The sequence below is a fragment of the Ziziphus jujuba genome, chromosome 2, assembly GCF_031755915.1.
Source record: "Ziziphus jujuba cultivar Dongzao chromosome 2, ASM3175591v1".
Lineage (NCBI taxonomy): Eukaryota > Viridiplantae > Streptophyta > Magnoliopsida > Rosales > Rhamnaceae > Ziziphus > Ziziphus jujuba.
Window position 1 is genome coordinate 780,416 of NC_083380.1, and position 22,630 is coordinate 803,045.

The following is a 22,630-nucleotide window of genomic DNA, read 5'->3' on the forward strand; positions in this document are numbered from 1 at the left end:
TAGTAAAATAGAGAAGTAAAAACATTTTTAATAGAATTTATATAAATCATAATTATATCTATTAAGGACTCCAACTCAAGATTCAATAGAAAGAAAAATAAATTAAAAACAAATGTATTAGGTTAATCCATCAGAACATGCTAAAGGAAGTGAATGAATTTGAAAATAAATAAAACAACATAAATAGTAGTCTCATAAGAATGTATAAAAGAAACAATATATCAGCAATGGAAATGTAATGAAGATGAAGATGCAGGAACGACATAATATATAAAGGTGATGTTGAACGGAGACCAAATATTGAATGCACCAATCATCAAAGGAGGTCTAAGGAAACAATTTAAAGATACAAAACTTTTATACTAGTTCAGTGAGTAAACAAGTTAAATATTATGAAAATAAATATTATTTTTAAAATCTTTTCTCTAAAGACTTCATTTTCACTCTTTAATAGTTTTCCTATTTTGATAAACAGATTTTACAAAAATCACGATTATCCTCGAAATATAATAATTTCATAAATCATAATGTAAAGAAACTAAAATCATATAATATCCATCAATTCATAAATAAATTAACATTTTTACAAATCATAATTCATATTTATATATATTGTATCTTTAGTGTAACCAACAATATCCTTATATACTATAATCATTATCATAACTTATCACTTAACCATAATTAATATTCTAGTGTGCTGTTAACTACTAGGAGAGGAGGAAATTGTCAATATGACCTTCCATGTCCTAGAGACAATACTGAGACCTCCCATCAAATCTTAAAAATCATGAGAACAAACAGAGGATGGTCAAATAAGCATGCATAATTATTACCTAACAAATCTACAATAATGGTATACTATAGTACATAGTAATCCCTAAACCAGTTTTGAACTTATAACTCACTATATTTATATAATTTATTAAATAATATTCATAATCATTATATCAAAATATTTCACAAGTACCACGATACATAATTATACATAGTTATATATCGAAATTTATTTATGTCAAACATTTTCTTTTAATATATTATGAAATGATAAATTAGATAATTCTTTCATAGTGAGTAACAAAGCATGCAACTTGAATAATTTCAGAAATAATAATAATAAGATACTATATAATCAAGCTTGTAATTTTCAAAATCATTTTAGAAATAAAAGTTCACTCATAGATCACAGTTCAAATTAATTTTTACATCAGATCATCTTTAATATTAGTCTCGATGTCTAAAATAATACTAAAATATTTTACAAATCCCAAAATTTAAATCAAAGGCGATGGTGCTTATCAATGTTCCAAAATAACTTCCATAATTCTAAAGTCTTTAAAATTGAACACCAAATGGTCCAATTATATTATAAGCTCTAAATATCCGATATCCAAAATTGAGACATTTCTCCCCAACTCTAATTATATGAATTGAACCTTCTATTCAGTCCTATTAACATCTAATTACAAAAAAACCAACTTCAATTTTGTTCAAATATAGTCAAATTTTATCTAATTTCTAACTAATTGATCAAAAAATGAAAAAATTATATCTAAATTTACAAGCTTTATATCGACGGAAAGCCTATGAGATATGGAGTACGTTGGTATACTTGCTTTGGTCTAAACATCTCGCTGATGGCTGAAAAATTTCCTCAAAATTTTGGTCAAACTTTATATAATCAAATTTCGCAAACGATGGGGAATCTTAAAAACGAAGATCATAATTAAGTTCAGAGCATCCAAAATAGTGGATAAAAAGTATAGGGTGTTCAAAAGCTAGAAAACAACTTAAATTTTGGTGACTTGATCGAAGGTCGATGACATCTTCTGAACATTTATTATGGTGAGTTGCTGGCCAGTTAGCCATGAAAATTTACGATTGAGTTCAATTAGATGTCATCTTCAAGGAGGGTGGTGAATGTAGACAAACAATTGCCACAGAACGATGAAAATCGATGGATCCAGTTTGATGCCCAAAGTTTGATTTAGGTCTTAGAGAGTTTTTTGGAACTATTTAGATATTATCTAATTTATTCAATGATAGGCACACATTTCCATGTATATATAGACCTAGGGTCCACTAAAAGATAAAAATTCAAGACTAGTTTGGATATAGATAAAATATTTGAACTCAAAACTTTTCAAAATCATAACTTTTTAAACGTAACTCAGAGTTATACATGTCGCTTGTCTACGAACTTGTATTGACAGGTTCTACACTATCGTGTAATGATCAACCCAAAAACTTCACCCCAAAAAAAGTCATCCTAGGACCCATTCATTGTTTAACTAGTCAATCACTGGCAAACCATTTAAAACTTAAATTTTAAATTATAATTTTGAGATGGTTGTCACATTTTATTTGTTCAACATGCACCTTAATTGCCAAAATGGAAAGCAATTATGGACTATAAATATCAACCTTTACTAAACAACAAAACATGTCACTAGTTCCTCATTCATAATGAATGTTGTTAACAAAAAACAGGGTTTTCAAAACCAAATACAGTGTAAGCTAGGTTGGTAGTAAGGGGTGTAACAACCCAGTCCACCCACATAAGATATTGTCCGCTTTGGGTCCGGTTTGTACGGTTTTAAAAGACCTCTCAAGGGAAAGGTATCCACACCCTCTTATAAGGCATCCTTAGTTCCCCTTTCCAACCGATGTGGTATCTCACAATCCACCCTCCTTGGGGTCCAGCGTCCTCGTTGGCACACTAATCCGGGCATCAGCTTTGATATCAACTGTAATAGTCTAGTCCACCCGCATGAGATATTATCCGTTTTGAGCCCGGCCCACACAGTTTTAAAAGGCCTCTCAAGGGAAAGGTATCCACACCTTTTTATAAGGCATGCTTCGTTTTCTTTTCCAATAGGTGTGGGATCTCACAAGGGATTTCCATTAAAAACCAAGTTTTGACATCTTTGAGACTTTTAGCCTTATTGTGAAGCCAACAACAACAAAAGTAATTCTTATTTGACTATAGCTTACAATTGACCAGTAAGATAAATAGATTTAATAATGCTTGCTTAAATGGGGATTTATAAGAATATGTTTTTATGACTTAACTTGTGGGTTATATCAATCTAATGCATCCTATTCATATATGCAAATTGAACAAAACTCTTCATGGCTCAAAACAAACACCAACAACATAGTTTAACAAGGCTTTGTCAATTCCATAACAAATAGGTCTTTATTTACATTGAAACCCACAAAAGTATATATTATTTTATTGGTTTATATGAATAACATAATCATCATTGATTCAAATGATATCTATGACCATCCATCCCTTGATTACAAATTAGAATTTAAATTTTATTTGCTTTGATTATGATTGACTAGTTAGACTAAGAGTGGGCATTAAGTTTGATTTTTTATTGGTTAAGACTTTTGGTTTAACTAGTACAATATTATGACACTTAAACATCTGTGTTCAAATTAATCCCGAGTTTTGTGTTTTTAGTGGATCCTGAGGATGTGTGCTATCATTAAACAATTTGAAAAATATCTAAAAAATCCCCAAAACCCTTCAAGACCCTACAAACTTAGATCAAATCCTCCTAATCAGTTTTGACTCTAAACTTGGTTACTGCCATTTGATGCTTTTTCTAGCTACTTTTCTGACGACATGCATCAGCCATTGGATAACTCACATCTTGGTGATCAAAACCCCCAAATTTTATAGCCAGCCACCACCAGACATGCCAAGATTGATTGTCCAAAGTTGACGACAACGACCTGTTAGTTTCGTCAGAGTTTGGTTATTTTCTAGTCATTTTAGCCTACCACATACCCTTATCCCCTATTTTAGATCCTCTAAACTTATTCTCGGCCTCTGTTTTTCGAGGTCCTTTACCATTTGCAATATTTGATGATAACGAATTTAGCCAAAACTTTGATGAGTTTTTTTGACTGTCAACAAGGCTTTTGGATCATGATGAGTATACCATAGCATTCCTCCTATAAATATAAAGTTTGTAAATTTTATTTAATAATTTTGTTTCATTTTTGGATCGATTACTTTAATACTAGATAAAATTGAATATTTTTTTTTAATACAATTTTATACAATTGAAGTTGTATTAGTGTGATTAGGTATTAATGAACCCAAGCGATGGCTTAATTTCATTAAATTGACCTCCGAGTGAAACACTCTAATTTTGGATATCGACTATTTAAGGCTCACTAAATAATTAAATTATTCTGGTATCTAATTTTAGAAAGCTTAGGCTATTAAAGTATTTTGAGACATTGGTATGCATATAATATATTTGGTTAAAATTTTGGAGCTGAAAATATTTTATTATTATTTCAGGCACGGGAATTAATATTGAAGGGGTTTTGCGAAGGAACGGTTTGAACTGTAATTTATAAGTGAACTTTATTTTTTCAAATGATTTTGGAGATTATGTGTTTGATTATATATGATATATAAATTACTTTATTATTATTATTTCTAAAATTATTTAAATCATATGCTTTATTATGTGCTATGAAATAATTATTTGATTTTCCATATTATGATATATTAAAAGGGCCTATTTGATATAAATAAATTTTGATATATGACTATACAAGTATATATATATATATATATATTGGTATTTGTGAAAATATTTTAATATAGTAATTATAGGTGTTATTTGATAAATTTTATAAATATATTGGATTATAAGGTAGATACTGGATTGTATATTATTATGTACTATATTATACCATGGATATGGATTTATTGGATTAAGATTACGTATGCTTTTTTGACTATCTACTGCTTAATTATGTGATTCTTGAGATTAAATGGAAGGTTTTAGTTTACGACGTTGAAAGTTGTATTGAAAGTTTGCTCCTTATTTGATAGTCGACGACATACTAAAATGCTATTTTTGATCATTCAACATGTTATTGTAATGGTTATGATACACAGGAATATTGTTGGTACACTATGAATTTATATATATTTTTTATTATCGATATTTATAAATAATTATCCATACAAGTATTATTTATTTATGAGTTGATGGATTTTATATAAATTTAATTTTTTTATTCAATGGTTTATGAAATTGTTATGCTCTAGGGATAATTATGAGTTTTGTGAAAATTATCTCAAAATAAGAGAACTTTCAAAGGGTGAAAGTGATATTTTGAGAGAAGTGATTTTTAAAAATAATATTTATTTTTATAATTTTTATATGTTTACTCATTGAAGTCATCTCATAGTTTTTGTATTTTTGAACTGTTTTCCTATACCTCAGCTGACATATACTATATAGGCATTGATTATCATCACCTTCGTTTACTTTATCGTTCCTGCATGTTCTTCTTGGTTACATTTCCATTGCTAATGTACTATCTTCTTTCTACACGTTTATAAGACTATATTTATTTATTTTTTATATATTTTTGAACTCATTTACTTCTATTAGTATGCTTTGATAGATTGATCTAATATATATGTTTATTTCTATTTTTCTTTCTTTTGAGTTGGAATCCTTAATAGATATATATATAACTATGATTTCATAATTTTTATTAAAAACATTTATTATTCCCTGTTATGTTATTGAGTTATATTCAATTTAAGGAGACGTCCTATTAAATTTTCAATACCAATTTAATGAGATTTTTTTAGATGAAATCATCTTGAGTGTCTGAAAAGGGCTTTTTAGAGCAATCATGTTAACAAATTTATTTCAAATCTTATTCTCAATTTAGATAAATAATTATCTTTAAAAGATCTAGGGGATGTTCTAATTAAATTTACATTTTGTGTCCATTTAAGTAGTATAAAAGTAAAGTTAGGCTTGAAATTTACCTTTTTAGTTAACAAATTGTATCAATCATACTATAAAGTTAGTCATTTATAAGGATGTCCTAATGGTTTTCACATTTAGATTAGGTGAAGTGTTAAAATTCAAAAACAATGTTAAGATCTAAAAATATTTTGGTGGATTATACGTATTTGTGAAATACTAAAACTTTAAAAAGAAAAATGAACCCGTAATCATTTAATCTCTAACCATATCTTTAAATATTAGTGTTTTAAGCAATTTAAATAGTATTTTAAGTAATTTAAATGATAATAGGTGATGCTATGAAAGAAAAAAAAACCAAAACTTCTTTATAGAAGAATTTATTGTTAGTATACGTGACAACATTAGAGATACCAAATTTGTTTATCAAAAAAGTTAACAGTTTTATATCCACATCCACTAATAATATAACAAATAAAAATATTAAATGGGCTTGATATAACAAATAAAAATATTAACAAATAAATCAAGTAAACCAGAACAACAGTTTTTCAAAATATTATCACTGGTTGGCTTGGTAAAAATGAAATAGAAAAAAGGACTACGGATCCCATTCGTTTGAAAAATTAATAACTACGTAAAATTATGAAAGGTAAACGGGATAAAAAAATACCAAGTTATTTTGGACTCAAAATTTGGTTAATAAGTTTATTGGTCTAAATTATCGATCGTTCATACTTTCTACCATTGGTGAAGTGAACTGTTTCTGGAGCACAAAGAGCGACAGACCAATTAATATCTTTTGGTAAATGACAGACCAATCAAATTTTTTTTTTTTCTCTGAATAACAGACGAATCAATTCGCACGTGGGCGATGGGAGTGAAATCATAACACGAAAGTAATTTGGATTTGCATGTATGATTCTCCTCGTTCAGGCTCAGATAAACCTTCCGATTGATGCAACAAACGTCGCGTTCTATGCTAGGTAAGCTTAACTCTCTCTCCCGACACAACACTATTGTCCAAAAGAGTGTGCAGAACCATTGTACATAGCGCCTACGTGGCGCTTTACCAGTGAATGGCCTCCAACAACCGCCCGACTTTTGTCCTTAACATCACCACGTAGACGAATATACCGTGTGAGTATTCACACAAATGACATACCCCACTGTAAGCAGAGATGAGAATACGATAAGAAAAACCTAAAAGAGAAAAAAATAATAATAATAATAAAAGGAAAAATAGAAAGAATATCAAGTAATTAGTAAAATAAAATAAAATAAATATTAAAGATGAAGAATAAAAATAAGCAAATAAATAAAAAGCTACGAGCAAATGGAAATTTATGGTCTTCTTCGTCCTCTAAACGAAAGCACTGGGCAATCGATATTGGGCCCTTGATTTAGCTTTGATCTTGTTTCCTGCTTCTTTAAGAAACTTTGCTTCTGACTTGGTGGCAACTCTACTTCTTGAATCAGTCGTATGCTCTACCACTATTCTCAATCAAGTTCAAGGTGCGCCTTTTCTTACCCTTCAAAGTGGTGCTTTGAATTTCTGATTCTATGGCTCTAATCTATTTTTTCTTCTTCAGATTTTTTGTTCCATTCTGTTAATTACTCTGGGTTGAGGGTTTTCTTTGAATTTAGCGTATTTTATTGTGAAATTGGCTGCAAGTTTGGGGTTTGCTAATTTCTCACATCTATAGGGTTCCTTTTTTTTTTTTTTTTTTTTTAGTATCCGTTGTTTAAATCACGAAATTATAAAGATATTTTATGGGGTTCCTACGGCTTTCCTCTTTGTTTCCTTAGGAAAAAGAATATTTGATTTATTGTTACTATTATTGTTCGTTGTTTATTGCGTGGTTGTTACTGTGGACTAGTTTGTGATTGTAGCGGTTAATTGAAGTCTGGAGTTGTCTTTTGGGGATGACATATGTTTTTGACTAGGAAGATTCAGCTTTTAATAAGTCTCAGTTGTTTGTTAGGATTTATGGCGATTTGGCCTGGGCTTTGCCTAAAATGTACTTTGGGGCCCCATAAAAGGTATCCAAAATATTGGATTTTGAGGGTAATCCTTACTCCCAGAGAATTTTATCTGATTTTAACTAATTATTGTATTTCTGGCTAATTTCTTTCGTTTTATCACTCTCTAGGCTCCAGAAATCCTAGATATGTTTGTGAGGCTTCTTCTTGTGAGATCAACCTCATACTGTCCGGTACTGAGTCATGCTGCAAATAACTGTTTTGTAGGTTTTGTGAGACACCTTGAGTTGGGCTCGCATCTGGAACCTCTGATGCTAAACGAATAAGGAGAAGAAAGAAAACTTTTGGTTTTTTTTTTTTTTTTTTTAAGGGAAAATGTTGGACGGTGGTCCAAAATTCACTGGAATTATAGGCCTAAACAACCATGATTATGATTTGTCACAGGGATTTTACCATAAGCTCGGTGAGGGTTCCAACATGTCCATAGACAGTTTTGCTAGTTTGCAGACAAGCAATGGTGGAGGATCTGTCGCAATGTCTATAGATAACAGCAGTGTTGGTTCAAATACGAATGATTCGCATACTCGCATCTTGAACCACCAAGGGTTGCGACGTCGTGCAAATGACAACTACTCTGTTGCACAGAGTGTTAACCGACGAGGAAGAGTTACACATGCCCTAAGTGATGATGCATTGGCCCAAGCCCTAATGGATAGCAATTCCCCTACCTTGGGTCTCGAGAATTTTGACGAGTGGACAATTGATTTAAAGAAGCTTAATATGGGGCCAGCTTTTGCCCAAGGGGCTTTTGGTAAGCTATATAGAGGTACTTATAAAGGTGAGGAGGTTGCTATCAAGATCTTGGAGAGGCCAGAAAATGACCCAGAAAAGGCACAGTTGATGGAGCAGCAATTTCAGCAGGAGGTTATGATGCTGGCCACATTAAAGCATCCCAACATAGTTAGGTTTATTGGTGCATGTCGGAAACCAATGGTATGGTGCATCGTCACAGAATATGCAAAAGGGGGTTCAGTCCGGCAGTTTTTGATGAAGAGACAAAACCGTGCTGTTCCATTGAAATTGGCAGTAAAACAGGCCTTAGATGTTGCCAGAGGAATGGCATATGTCCATGGGCTTGGGTTGATTCATAGGGATTTGAAATCTGACAACCTTTTAATCTTTGGGGACAAGTCCATTAAGATTGCGGATTTTGGTGTTGCACGCATTGAGGTGCAAACTGAAGGAATGACACCGGAGACAGGGACTTACCGCTGGATGGCTCCGTAAGATTCTTGTCCCTTTAGTCATCAAGATTTTACGGCATATGCTTTCCTCTCTCTCTCTCTCTCTCTCTCTCTATATATATATATATATATATGCAATGTATATTTTCAATCATGCTCAAGTTAGGTGTACCTTACTTTTTAAAATGAGGTCCTTCCATTATGGCCATTTGATTCCGTGTAATTGGGCTAGGTCTTGTAATTACATAGGATCTAATGGTTATAAAGGGTGGACCTCACTTTACAAAAGTAAATGCACCTTATTTGAGCCTAGCTCTATTAATATATATATATATATATAGATATATATTGGAACTTCTAAATATGCAATCTGACGTTTTTTCATATGATTTCTGGAAAATTATGTTGTAATTTGTAAATTGCTCCAATCGTGGAGTTTCACTTGTGTTGGTGTATATATGGAAAATGTCTGTGCTCTTTGTAAAACTTGTGTAATATTTACTCTTAAATCTTAATTACCTAAAATACAATCTTTTTGTCAATGGAACATGAATTAGAGCTATATTTCTTACCTGAACCCACTGCATGATATGGTTAGGGCCTTGTACAACTTTATCATAATACTTTGTTGGAAATTTGTTTTATTATTATTATTATTTTTTTTTTTTGGGATAAATACCTTTTTGGAAGTTAGTATTGATGAGAGTCATGAGACAATCTTCCATTTGTATATGTTAATTACTTTGGCCTCTTTTTTTGTCAAACTTTATATTCCCCATTGCATGTTGTCTTTTTTTTTTTGGGTTTTCAGAAAACATAAAATGCGGTAGGAAAGTTTGGTTATTAATGAACTGTGGCTTTATTCTGTTAAATGTCTTATCTTTTGTTTGGTCTATCCCACTTTGTCCCCTTTGTCCAGGATCACTTTCGCAGATTTGATTGTTTTAACTTTTGATTTGTGTATTTTACCATTTTAAAGCTTTGGTTGTTGATCTGTGATGTGATAAATTGATAATAGATTCATCATAGTGTAGAATTATTTCTCTCTCTCTCTCTATATATATATATATATATACATACCTACATACATATACATATTTTGTAAGAATTCTGTTGGGAACTTAAACTACATTGCTAGAATAATGTCTTTAGTCAATGACTGGTTGGAGTTTTTTGTACTTCATAAATATTTGATTTCCTATTTTATTTATTTCAATCTTAAAGCTTCGATTCAGCTAGGTAAAACTGGTTACTTTGGGTGGGGATAGGAATTCATATTTACTGAGGTACAATAAGTGTGAAATAAAGGTTTTTGGGTTGTATAAGAGAGGGTGTAAAGGTATTTTGTTGCTTGTGTTAGTCATGTTTATATTCAACTTTTTTATGGATGAACTACATATCATGTTTGTAACAGACTTCAGCTTTCAGTTTGTCCGGATGGATCTTGGTATCTGAGTATGTTGCTGATGTTTAGCATTGTGGATATCATCTTTTGTAGGAGGGACTTAGAGTCTTTGGTGCAACTCATACTTGACATATACCAGAACTAGGACCTATCTGGAATGATGTTCCAATGTTTCACTATTATTCACAGTTAGGAGACTTGAGTTATGGTATTATTGAGTTAAAATCTTGCCTGGTGGAAAATAGTGGGTATTAAACTAACATAGTTGTTGTAGGAGATAAATTGATTTGCCGCATGTAGCAGATAGGGGTTTGCTCTTTGTTTAGGTGGCCTTAAGTATCTAGGCAATGATAACTTAAGAAGAGGCAAAACTTGGTTGGTTTGAACTTTAGGCGGACTCCACTTAAACTAATTATTGGATTGTTTGGAGTCCTGTGTGCCTAAATTGATGAACTGTTTTTTAGTTATAACTTAAATCCTATTGTTGTTCTAGTTATTTCACAATTTGTCATTGGTTTTGGATGTCAGTCTTAAATCCAGGTGTTGTGGATCTTCAAGTTTTGGATGTTTTACTCTGATTTTGAATGGAATTAATGTTTAATGATTGTCAATGAATGTATTTTAACATCTATTGGTGCAAAAATTGGTTCTCTCAACCAATTAGATCTGTTCCCTTCCCTAACATGGTTATAATATTGAATTATATGTCATAGTTTGGGAGGAAAAGTGAAGTTTCTCTTTTTGTACTTTTGTACTGGTCTTCCAACTATTTTCAACTTCCTAGCGAATATGCATTGACTTTTCTTTTTGTAAATTCTGTTTTATTTTAAACTATTATATTAGTTTGATTGTCACTTGTGTTGGTATGCTAAAATTATAAGGGAAGGTTTTTTAAATAATAAGTGATTAATCATGTGGACCGTGGAAACAAATTCTTTGGTTGATATTATTACGTTTTAAGCTTCTTTAGTTCTCATAATTATCATGTCCTAAACTTTGATTTGTCTCATTATATGGTATCTGGCCAGTGAACTACTCTTCGGAAGATAAAACAATTGGTTAATTGTTGTACAATAGCAACTTTCTCTATCATGTTAGAATTCTTTTGTCTTTTCCAAAATGTAGTATTTGTGTTCTTGATGGGGCATGTAAAATGAAACTTGTTACTCGTAGAACTGGTTTTGATTTAAAATCTTAAGTGGCGTGGTTGACTATTGTCTTTGAAGAAGTAGATATCCTGTTATCAATATGGGGCTTGAACCCATTGCACGTTTTGTGGAATTTGCAGGGAGATGATCCAACACAGGCCTTACACACAGAAAGTAGATGTGTACAGCTTTGGGATTGTCCTTTGGGAATTGATAACAGGAATGCTTCCTTTCCAGAACATGACAGCAGTGCAGGCAGCATTTGCAGTCGTCAATAAAGGTGTCCGTCCCATTGTTCCGAATGACTGCTTGCCTGTTCTAAGTGAGATCATGACACGGTGCTGGGATGCCAACCCTGATGCGAGGCCACCCTTCACGGAGGTTGTCAGGATGCTGGAGAATGCAGAAACTGAGATATTGACAACTGTGCGCAAGGCCCGCTTTCGATGTTGTATGACACAACCCATGACTACTGATTGATAGGAGGAGGAGGAGGATGATGAGGATGATGTTGAAAAGTTCCAACATGAAAGCAAACCCAAGTCTAGAGGAGAGACAGGAGCAAAGTAGTAGATGGAAAAAGATGGGGGTGGAGAAGGCCATTTTAGATCATACGCCATAGCCCGTGTACTTAATCAGCTTTTAATTTCTTTATTCAGATAGAAAAGTTGTGATAAAAAAAAAAAAAAAAAAAACCTGTTGGTTTTGAGATTTCTATTGAATGGATTGCTGTCCGTGAATTAGTAATAGAATATCAGATTTGATGTGTATGTAATATATACATGCGTCCTCTATTTTTTTTTTTTTTTTTTTTTTTTGTTTTTTCGGTTGTCTTTTGGGCTTTTGTGATGTATCGTATGCTGAACCTGCCATGTTTCCTTGCTTCCGTTTTTGTTGATGAAGCAAATGGGATTTGCTCACGTATTTGGACAAACTAAAGTGAAATAATGGAAAATGGAAAATATTTCAAACTGGGATTTTGGTTTGGCGTCGTAAAATGGATGGTATTGAATTTCTGTAAACTTCTATTATATAATCAAAAAACTACCTGGTCATTCTCCTCAAAATAATGTAAGAAATCCAATGCAGCTTTCTTTAATTACTAACTTCTTAGGCTCGGGGTCTGATTAATTTCTATCCACTTTTGAAATAATAAAATACATATCAATATCACAGTCAAACAAAAGATAATTAAAGGCGACAAATATTTATTAGATTATCAATAATTAGTTGGAAAATAAATGTGCTACTGGATATTACCAAAAACAAAAGTGGCATTGGATCAGTTTGGATTAAAGTAGTGCATTTAATTTAAATAGACTGGAAGGATTCGTTGAGGTCGTGTTGTAGCCTGATGCTAAGAGACATTAACATCCAATTTATGAACTGGTTCGAATCTCAAAAAAAAAAAAAAAAACAAAAAAACAAAAAACAAAAAAACAAAAAAAAGACTGGACGGATCGTAGATTTGATTAAAATTTAAGACGCCTCTACTCTTACATCATGGTGTCAGGTGTAAGGTGCCCATTGGTGATTGCTCGTTGCTGAGCAATGGCTTTGAGATAAGCACTCACTCTGATCCATGGCAAAAGCTGATTGGTTTTGCAACTTTCTCCTTATTATTTTTTTTCTCTACTTATTTTTCAAAAAAAAAAAAAAAAAGAGAAAAACAACAAAACAGGATCACGTGGATTGTAATAGAGACTAGGCAGACTGAAATAAGGGTGCAAGTTGGAAACACCCAATGGTATTTTCTGTCTGTCAGGTTAAAAAAAAAAAAAAAAAAAAGATTATAAAAGAGCGTCGTGTCTGTGTCTCTGTGTATGAAACTCACGAACCCACATTCACCAAAAATTAAAAAAATAATAAAAAATAATAAAAAAAAGGAAAGAAAAAGAGGAACTCACAAAACTCACATCCACCCAAAAAAGAAAAGAAAGAGCATCTAATGCGAAATGAGCAAACGAAGGTTACAGGACAAAGAAACTTTTGCATTTTCTGCTATTCCTTTCGGGCTCCATCTCTCCTCCTTCTCCTCCTCCTCCTCCTCCTCTACTTATAGCTTCAAACACTCAGACTAGTGAATCGCAGGGGTCTTGCCCTCTTCGTCGAGGTGCGTTTTGCCTTTGTCTCTGCTTTCTTTCTCTTTCCTTTTTCTTCGAACAAGTTCTGACCATGTATAGTTTCATATTCTACTGATGAAAAAAATAAATAAGTTATAAAAAAAAAAAAAGACCTTTCTTTCTTATGCTTGATGCTTCAGTCCAAGTCCTAGTGGAATTCCATATTGACTGACTTCATTCTTTCTGCAAAATCTGCATTGAGGGTGGCTAACAGATTTGAAGAAATCCATGGCGTGGTTTCACCTAGCTGTTGGTTTATTATTCTCTTTAGTTTCAGTGGTGTGCAGGGTGAATGGCATTGGTGCAAACTGGGGCACCCAGGCAACTCACCCTCTGCCTCCAGATACTGTAGTTAGGTTGCTGAAGCAGAATGGGTTCCAAAAGGTCAAGCTTTTTGACGCGGATTACGATGCCCTAAGATCTCTGGGTAGATCTGGGATTGAGGTCATGGTGGGTATTCCAAATGATATGCTTGCATCTTTTGCCAGCAGCGTCAAGGCTGCTGAGAAATGGGTTGCCAAAAACGTCTCTACGCATATTTCTTCCAGTAATGTCAACATCAGGTTACTTCCTATACTCTTTTTTTCTTGCTTGGTTTTGATAAAAATGTACCGCTTTCTCTTTTAACTTCCATTTACTCCTCTCTATCAAAACAGTCTTTATCTCCGTCTATATATAAATATTCTTAATTCTTGTGGTACATACTATGATTGGACTGGTCTAATTTTATTAGTCTTTCCCTACTTTGAAAAGCATTTATTGATTACATGGTTGTATTCGGAAATAGATACTTTTCTTGACTAGAAATTAACGATATCTAGATAGAGAGAAGAGAAGAGAAGTTAATGTGGTTTTTCTTGATGTTCTATGATTCTTTCGACATTTTACCAAACAATCGTCCTTGTTATGATTCCACAGATATGTTGCCGTCGGAAATGAACCTTTCTTAGAAACGTACAATGGAAGCTTCCTAAGAACAACCTTCCCAGCTCTGCAGAATGTCCAGTCTGCCCTAATTAAAGCTGGCCTCAGCAACCAAGTAAAGGTGACCGTCCCCCTCAATGCTGATGTGTATGAGAGTTCAAATGGGCTTCCATCTGGTGGAGACTTCCGTGCTGACATCCATGATCTAATGCTTGCAATTGTCAAGTTCTTGAGTGACAATGGTGCCCCCTTTACTGTGAACATTTACCCTTTCATAAGCCTCTATACAGAAGCCAGCTTTCCTGTTGAGTATGCATTCTTCGACGGTAATGCATCACCACTTGCTGATGGTAAAGCAACCTACTACAATATGTTTGATGCTAACTATGATACTCTTGTGTGGGCGCTACAAAAGAATGGTTTTGAAAATTTACCAATCATAGTTGGAGAGATTGGGTGGCCAACTGACGGTGATCGGAATGCTAACCTAAATTATGCTCTGCGGTTTAACCAAGGTTTCATGTCCCACATACTGGGTGGGAAAGGGACTCCAATGAGAGCTGGGCCAATTGATGCTTATCTATTTAGTTTGATTGATGAGGATGCTAAAAGCATTGATCCAGGGAATTTCGAACGCCACTGGGGGATATTTACTTTTGATGGGAGGCCAAAATACCCGCTTAACGTTGGCACCACAAATTCAGGATCTTTGGTTCCAGCACAAAATGTGCACTATTTGGAGAAGAAGTGGTGTGTGATGAAGCCATCAGCCAGCCTTGATGATCCACAGGTAGCACTGAGTGTGAGCTATGCTTGTGGACTGGCTGATTGCACTAGCCTTGGGTATGGGACATCTTGTTCAAACTTGAATGGCCGTGGGAACATTTCTTATGCATTTAATAGTTACTATCAGAGGCACAATCAGCTTGACAGTGCTTGCAAGTTTCCAAATCTTTCAATGATCACCAAGAATGATCCAACAGTTGGTGGCTGCAGATTTGAGATAATGATCCAGCCATATTATGGAGGTGCACAGAGGAAATTTGTCGGATGCCTGCAAAAGCCCCTAAGCTTTGCTGCTGTCCTTGTTCTATTTTTGCTAACATCTCTGTAAATTCTGAGGCTTCTAGCATATGAGGTAGCAATTATCTTCACTATCCCCCTTCCCCGAAAGTGTAGGACAACGATAGTTGTAAACTAAGAAGAAGCCATGGGAAAAATGCCTAAATATAATTCCAAATTTTGCAATCTGGAAGGTTTTATGAGCGAGAAATAACTTTGCAATACTAACTTTGTTGGAAGTTAGTATTGATGAGACTCATGAGACAACCTTCCACTTATATTTGTTAATAATTTTGGCCTCTTTTTTATTTCAAACTTCATATTCGCCATTACATATTGATGCTTTTTTCAATTTTTTTATTTTATTTTTTTTCCCAAAAACATAAAATGCGGGAGGAAAGTTTTTGGATTCATAATACTAACATCTTGGTACTCAACTGAAATGTGTTTCAAGTTGTTTACTAATAACGCTTGCTAGGTTATTAATGAACTATGGTGGCTTTATTTTGTTAAATGTCTTGTCTTTTGTTGAGTCTAGTCAACCCACTTTGTCCCCTTTGTCCAGGATCACTTTCTAAGATGTGATTCATTTAAATTACACTGTATTAAAAATAAGGCCAACAAAGTTGTTGTAGGAGATAAATTAATTTGTTGCATGTAGAAGATAGGGGTTTGCTCTTTGTTTAGGTGGGCCTTAATATCTAGGCAATGAGAACCTAAGAAGTGGCGCAACTTGGTTGGTTTGAAATTCAGGCAGACTTCGCTTAAACTTAATTGTTGGACTTTGAGGGGTCCTGTGAGCCTAAATGGATGAACTTTTTTTTTTTTAATTTTTTATTTATTTAAAGTTATAACATAAATCCCATCGGCGTTCTAGTTATTTCACAATTTGTCGTTGATTTTGGATGTCAGTTTAAAATCCAGGTGTTATGGTGCTGGAAGTTTTGGATGTTTTAGTCTGATTTTGAATGGAATTATTGTCTAATAATTGTAGAGGGAACATATTTTAACATCTGTTGGTGGAAATTATCAGTTATCCCAACCAATTAGACCTGTTCCCTTCCCTAACATGGTTGTAATATTGAATATGTCATTAACTTTGGAGAAGTGAGGTTTCAATGAGTTGCACGGAAGACCTGTACGAAAAGAGAAATTATGAGAATGGATGATGGTATTTTCAACTTCTTAACATCAAAGACATAACCATGCATTGACTTTTCATTTTGTAGAATTCTGTTTAGTTTTAGACTATTAGTTTGTTCTTTGTCATTTGTGTTCGTATGCTAAAATTATAAAATAATTAGTGATGAATCATATGGAGTTTGGAAACAAATTCTCTGGATGATATCATTACGTTCTAGGCTTCTTTTAGTTGTCATAATTATCATGTTTTGAACTTATAAATTTGTTTGGCCAGTGAACTACTCGTCGGAAGGTACAATATTAATCGGAATAAATTGTTGTACAATAGCAACTTTGTCTATCATTTGAAGTTCTTTATTGTTTTCCAAAACGTGGTACTTCAATTTTTTATGATCATGTTGCTGTTTTGAGTTTCTTGATGAGGCTTGTAAAATGAAACTGCGCTGCTGGGATGCCAAACGGAGGTTGTCAGGAGCCTGGGAGAATACACAGAAACTGAGATATTGGTAACTATCGTCTGTAATGCCCTGCCCGCTTTCGATGTTATCTGACCCAACCAATGAGTGAGGATGACGACGAAAAGTTAGCAATTTGGAAACAAACAATTAAAGTCTGTAACAAAAAGAGGAGAAATGGGAGCAAATTCCATATTTCACTTCATAAGCCAAAGCAGCAAAGCTCATGTGTACTTCAAATTTCACTTCAGACAGACAAGTTGTGATGGAAAAATTGATGGGATGGGAGGGGTGGAGAAGGCCATATATATATATATATATAATAATATAAATAATAAAACAAACTATTTTAGTAGATTATAAATATTATAAACTTTGAAATAATTAATAAAAAATTAATTGGAAAATAAATATTTTTACCATGGATGGGTTTGGGATGAAACTGCATTAAATTTAGTTTGAATGGGATTCACAGATTTGGTCAAAATTTAAGGCACCTCTACCTCATGGTGTCAGGTGTCCACCAGCCCATGCGGTGACGTCGCGTCACAGAACATTCACAGTGAAACATATATAAATATTACACATGATTATAGATTATTAAATTGTGTATTAATAAGTTTATAGTCTCCACCATCCTATCATCATTTCAATTATGCAAGTTTTTTCTCCCATCGTGATTGCTCAGCTCGTCGCTGAGCAAAGCGATGGCTAAAAGGCATTCACTCGCTCACTCAAACATATGGCAAACGCTGATTGCACATTAGTCCCAACACGCGGCTTTGCAAATTTGTTCGTTATTTATTATTATTATTATTTGTTTATTTTATTCTTCAATAGAAAAAAAAAAAAAAAATTAGAGAAAAGGGTCACGTGGATATAACGCAACGCAATAGAGATGTGATTACTGATTAGGCAGACTGAAAGAAATGGTGTAAGTAGGAAACACCCAAGACTTTTTTCTCTCCGTCTGGTAAAAAAATAATTAATTAAAAAAAAAAAAAAAAAAAAACAAGAATAGAATAGAAAATAGAAAAAAATACCATCCATCATCCAATGCGAAATGCGCAAACGAAGACTAGAAGACTAAGAAAGAAGGCGAAGACGAAGAAGAAGAAGAAGAAAAAGTCCATCTTCCTTTTGCATTTGGTGGTATGCGCTTCGGACTCCGACTCTGACTCGATCTCTCATCCTCCTCCTCTACTCATCCCTTCAGACCCTCTGGCTTGTGAATCCCACGGTCCTGCCCTCTTTATCGAGGTGCGTTTTGCCTCTTATCTATGCTCTCTTTCGTTTCTGCTGACAACTTTTCTCTTGTAGATTTGACTTTCTAGTTTCTGTTTTTTTCTGTAAAATCATTCTCAATAATTCGTTTTTTTTCTTTGTCTTTTCTATTAGTTATGAGATTACTTAATTGTTCGTTTGTACTTGGTAGCTAATGAAGTTGCTCAAACTCAAGTTGTTGTTTTTCTTTTTATTTATTTATTTATTTTTGTTTTGCACAAACCTTGGGCTTCAGAAAGTGAAAAGATATTGGATTTTGAACATATAAGAGAATTGTAATGAGTTAGTTTTATTTTATGTATATATTTTTATATTCTCCTTAACAAAGGTTTTTGCTTAGAGTTATTTTCCATTCATGACAAAGCATTCTTTCTAGATGTTGAGCTTTTTACCTTGTTTTTGGGTACAGTGGACATGAATTTCCATGACTGAAAATCAATAAAAGGAAAAGGGACTGCCTGTGGTCTCACATATTATGTTTCTAGACTTTCCAACCTACCCAATGCTCACAACTCTTTTGATTTTAAATTTTTATCTCAGGGTTCTGTTAAGGGGTGTGTCTGACATTGAGTTTGTGATGCTGAATAAGGAATCTTGAAAGTCTTTGCTTCTCAGTTGGTCGGTGGACAAAAAAAAAAAATGTTGGAGGGTGGTGCCAAGTATACTGGAATTGTTGGCCTGAATAACCGAGATAACAACTATTATGATTTGTCCCAAGGATTCTACCATAAGCTTGAGGAGGGTACCAACATGTCCATTGACAGTTTTGGAAGCTTGCAAACAAGCAATGATGGAGGGTCTGTTGCGATGTCTGTAGATAACAGCAGTGTTGGTTCAAATACAAATGATTCACACACCCGCATCTTGAACCATCAGGGTTTGAGACGGCGGCCAAATGACAACTGCTCTGTGCAACAAAGTGTTAATCATCGAGGAAGAGTCCCACATGCTTTGAGTGATGATGCCCTTGCACGAGCTCTCATGGACAGCAATTCCTTGACGCAGGGCCTTGAAAATTATGAGGAGTGGACAATTGATTTAAGGAAGCTAAATATGGGGGAGGCTTTTGCGCAAGGTGCTTTTGGTAAGCTTTACAGAGGTACTTACAATGGTGAGGATGTTGCCATTAAGATCTTGGAGCGGCCAGAAAATGACTTGGAAAAGGCTCAACTGATGGAACAACAGTTTCAGCAGGAAGTCAAGATGCTTGCTACTCTAAAGCATCCAAACATTGTTCGTTTTATTGGGGCCTGTCGTAAACCAATGGTTTGGTGCATTGTGACAGAGTATGCCAAGGGTGGTTCAGTTCGGCAGTTCTTAGTGAAGAGACAAAGTCGTGCAGTTCCACTAAAATTGGCAGTTAAACAAGCATTGGATGTTGCAAGGGGAATGGCATATGTCCATGGGCTAGGGTTGATACACCGGGACCTAAAATCTGACAACCTCTTGATTTTTGCAGACAAATCTATCAAAATTGCTGATTTTGGGGTTGCCCGGATTGAGGTGCAGACAGAAGGAATGACACCAGAGACTGGGACATACCGCTGGATGGCTCCGTAAGCCTTTTGACTTCTTAACTGCAATATACTTTCCTGCTGCATTAATATTTTTAGCAATCCCATTTTTTATGTTCTGTTTTATTTTTACCATAACTGATCTTTTGTCTTTAACCTCACCACATAGGTTCACTGTTTGGGCTTGAAATTCGACTTTTTTTACAGCTAAATTGTTTTCTTATTTGGAGGTCTAAATTCTTGCCAGCTTTTAATTACTAAAAATTGGTATATGGCAGCCTTTTATGGTTCTCTTAGGTTCGCTGTTTGGGCTTGAAATTCAACTTTTTTATGGTTAAACTGTTTTCTTATTTGGAGGTCTAAATTCTTGCTAGCTTTTAATTACTAAAAATTGGTATATGGCAGCCTTTTATGGTTCTTTTGTCATTGCTTGCTTGGACACAAGCATGATGCATCTGCATTTGCATCTAGTTTGTCTTTGTAGTTTGAGATGCAGAGTTGTATGGGTAATCATTTCTATGTCAACCAAAGTTTTTTTTTTTTTGGGTATTATTTTCTTTGTTCAGGTGATATTTTTCGTCGCTTGTTATTCAACTTGCAGCGATTGAAGTTTTATACCTTTGAATATATATTGCTTTCCAATTAAATTGATACAACTGCAATCTTTTCATTCATGTTAGGCTTGTTGTTTAGTTGTTCTATTTTGAACTTAACTGGATCATGCATGAAAAGAAAGAGCATCAAATTTAGAAGTGAAGACACTTATTGGATTTTGTCATTTTCAACAATATGCGTACCTGTAGCGCTATGCTGAAACATGTAATTTTACTAGCTTTTAGTGTCATTTATATTTCCTTGAAATATATATCTTGCACGTATCTTATACTTTTAGATTATTTATTTGAGTAGATTGAGGTCAAGTGTGTACCTGTTATCTAATAAAAAATAATCTTTTATCTGTCTACTTTTGGTTGTCTTATAACTTGATGCATATGCCTTAAACTAATATAATAATACATAAAGTACAGTTATAATTGCATCATTATCTTTCTACGTTCTTGTCTGTACCCTTTCTTTTTGGGTTTCCACTTTCCAATAATAGGTTATCTTTTTTCTCCATTTGTCTTGTTTCTTATTATCAGTGGCTTGTGAGCTTTTAACATTGTTGGTTTTTGCAATTTCAAATATATACTAGATGTGTTGACAAGGATGCTAGCGTCACATTTTAGCATGTACATGGAATATTTGATTTGGTAACTAACAAAACTCTAGACACAGAGACAGGGTCTTACACTGACTTATGATATTGCCATATATATATATATATATATATATATATATTTGTGTGTATATATATATATTCCTATCAAAATTATTACCAAATAAACCGATTTATGTTTCAGTGTTTTTTTTTAAAGGCAGATGTAACCATATTAAAAGTTTAGAGAACAATATTGTTGGAATTTGTTGATATAACCTTGGAAAATCTTGAACAAGGTCTCAAAAATGCTTTGGCATGTGAATTGCACGGTCAAGTGGCTGAGAGTTTAAAATTCTGAAGAATGGTTAACTGGAAATTCAGTACTTAAAAAATTGTTCTGATTATTTCTGCTGTTGTCTATAGGGATTTTGGTTGCAGCCATTTAAATTATATGCTGTTATTGTCCACTAGTGTAGAATACCATGAACTTTAGATATCACTATATTGTGCCTACGCCTGGTGTTTTTAAGTTAGAAGATTTGCTCATGGAAACTTGTTACTTTACATCCCTGTTTCCTATGACATTGACGACTGGCATGGTACTTCTTGTTAGCAAATGACAGGTTTTTTTGGGCCAAAGCAAATGACAGTTTGTTGTACATTTTTTCCCCTTAATCATTTATCCTTTCAAGTTTCAATAAGGGCATACTTGGCTGTCTTGATTTTTCATCTTTCTTCATAATGATAATAATCTGGTGTTGGCAGCGAGATGATTCAGCACAGGCCTTACACTCAGAAAGTGGATGTTTATAGCTTTGGAATTGTTCTTTGGGAACTGATTACGGGGATGGTTCCCTTCCCGAACATGACGGCTGTGCAGGCAGCATTTGCAGTAGTCAATAAGGGTGTTCGTCCGATCATTCCAAATGATTGCTTACCTGCTCTTGGTGAGATCATGACCCGATGCTGGGATGCCAATCCTGATGTCAGGCCACCCTTCACCCAAGTTGTCAGAATGCTCGAGATTGCAGAGACTGAGATCATGACTACTGTCCGCAAAGCCCGTTTCCGCTGTTGCATGGTCCAACCAATGACAGCTGACTGACCTGCTGAAAAAAAGGAAAAAAAAATTGATAAAAGAAAACAGCTGAAAAGAAAAAGCAAGACAAAAAAAGGAGAAAAAAGAGGCAAGAGAAGTGTCTTTTTAGATCATAGCCTCGTGTATTTATCAAGCTTAATTTTATCCTTTTTTTTTTATTTTTTTTTAAATTTTTTTAAGATAGAAAAAAAGGGAAAGTTATGATAATGAATATTTGGTTTTGCATATTAATCCTTTATGAATGCTCTGTGAACATTCAATTTCGTTACATGTTAATTCCATA

General features: G+C 33.7%; 3 protein-coding genes across 8 annotated transcripts; all 3 read left to right on the forward strand.

Annotated features, from left to right (window-relative positions):
* Positions 1–7,065: 7,065 nt before the first annotated feature.
* Positions 7,066–12,319, forward strand: LOC107417666 (serine/threonine-protein kinase STY13). 6 transcript variants are annotated; one of them, XM_025073640.3, is made up of 5 exons: positions 7,066–7,277; positions 7,748–7,830; positions 7,916–7,978; positions 8,190–9,028; positions 11,683–12,319. In XM_025073640.3, the coding sequence occupies exons 2-5, from the start codon at positions 7,753–7,755 to the stop codon at positions 12,020–12,022; spliced, it is 1,320 nt and encodes a 439-aa protein (XP_024929408.2). In that variant the 5' UTR covers positions 7,066–7,277; positions 7,748–7,752; the 3' UTR covers positions 12,023–12,319. The 6 variants fall into 6 exon arrangements, with proteins under 6 accessions (XP_024929408.2, XP_048329431.1, XP_048329429.1 ...); XM_048473474.2 differs by lacking the exon at positions 7,916–7,978 and adding an exon at positions 8,013–8,092 and having other exon boundaries at positions 7,068–7,277; positions 7,748–7,805; XM_048473472.2 differs by lacking the exon at positions 7,916–7,978 and having other exon boundaries at positions 7,068–7,277; positions 7,748–7,805; positions 8,013–9,028.
* Positions 12,320–13,370: 1,051 nt separating this feature from the next.
* LOC107417602 (glucan endo-1,3-beta-glucosidase 6) lies at positions 13,371–15,983 on the forward strand. The gene is made up of 3 exons (XM_016026210.4): positions 13,371–13,655; positions 13,880–14,228; positions 14,584–15,983. The coding sequence occupies exons 2-3, from the start codon at positions 13,894–13,896 to the stop codon at positions 15,701–15,703; spliced, it is 1,455 nt and encodes a 484-aa protein (XP_015881696.2). The 5' UTR covers positions 13,371–13,655; positions 13,880–13,893; the 3' UTR covers positions 15,704–15,983.
* Positions 15,984–18,264: 2,281 nt separating this feature from the next.
* Positions 18,265–22,615, forward strand: LOC107417677 (serine/threonine-protein kinase STY13). Its single transcript, XM_016026310.4, has 3 exons — positions 18,265–18,509; positions 19,074–20,089; positions 22,014–22,615. Exons 2-3 carry the CDS (start codon positions 19,173–19,175, stop codon positions 22,351–22,353), a joined length of 1,257 nt encoding a protein of 418 aa, XP_015881796.3. The 5' UTR covers positions 18,265–18,509; positions 19,074–19,172; the 3' UTR covers positions 22,354–22,615.
* Positions 22,616–22,630: the final 15 nt, after the last annotated feature.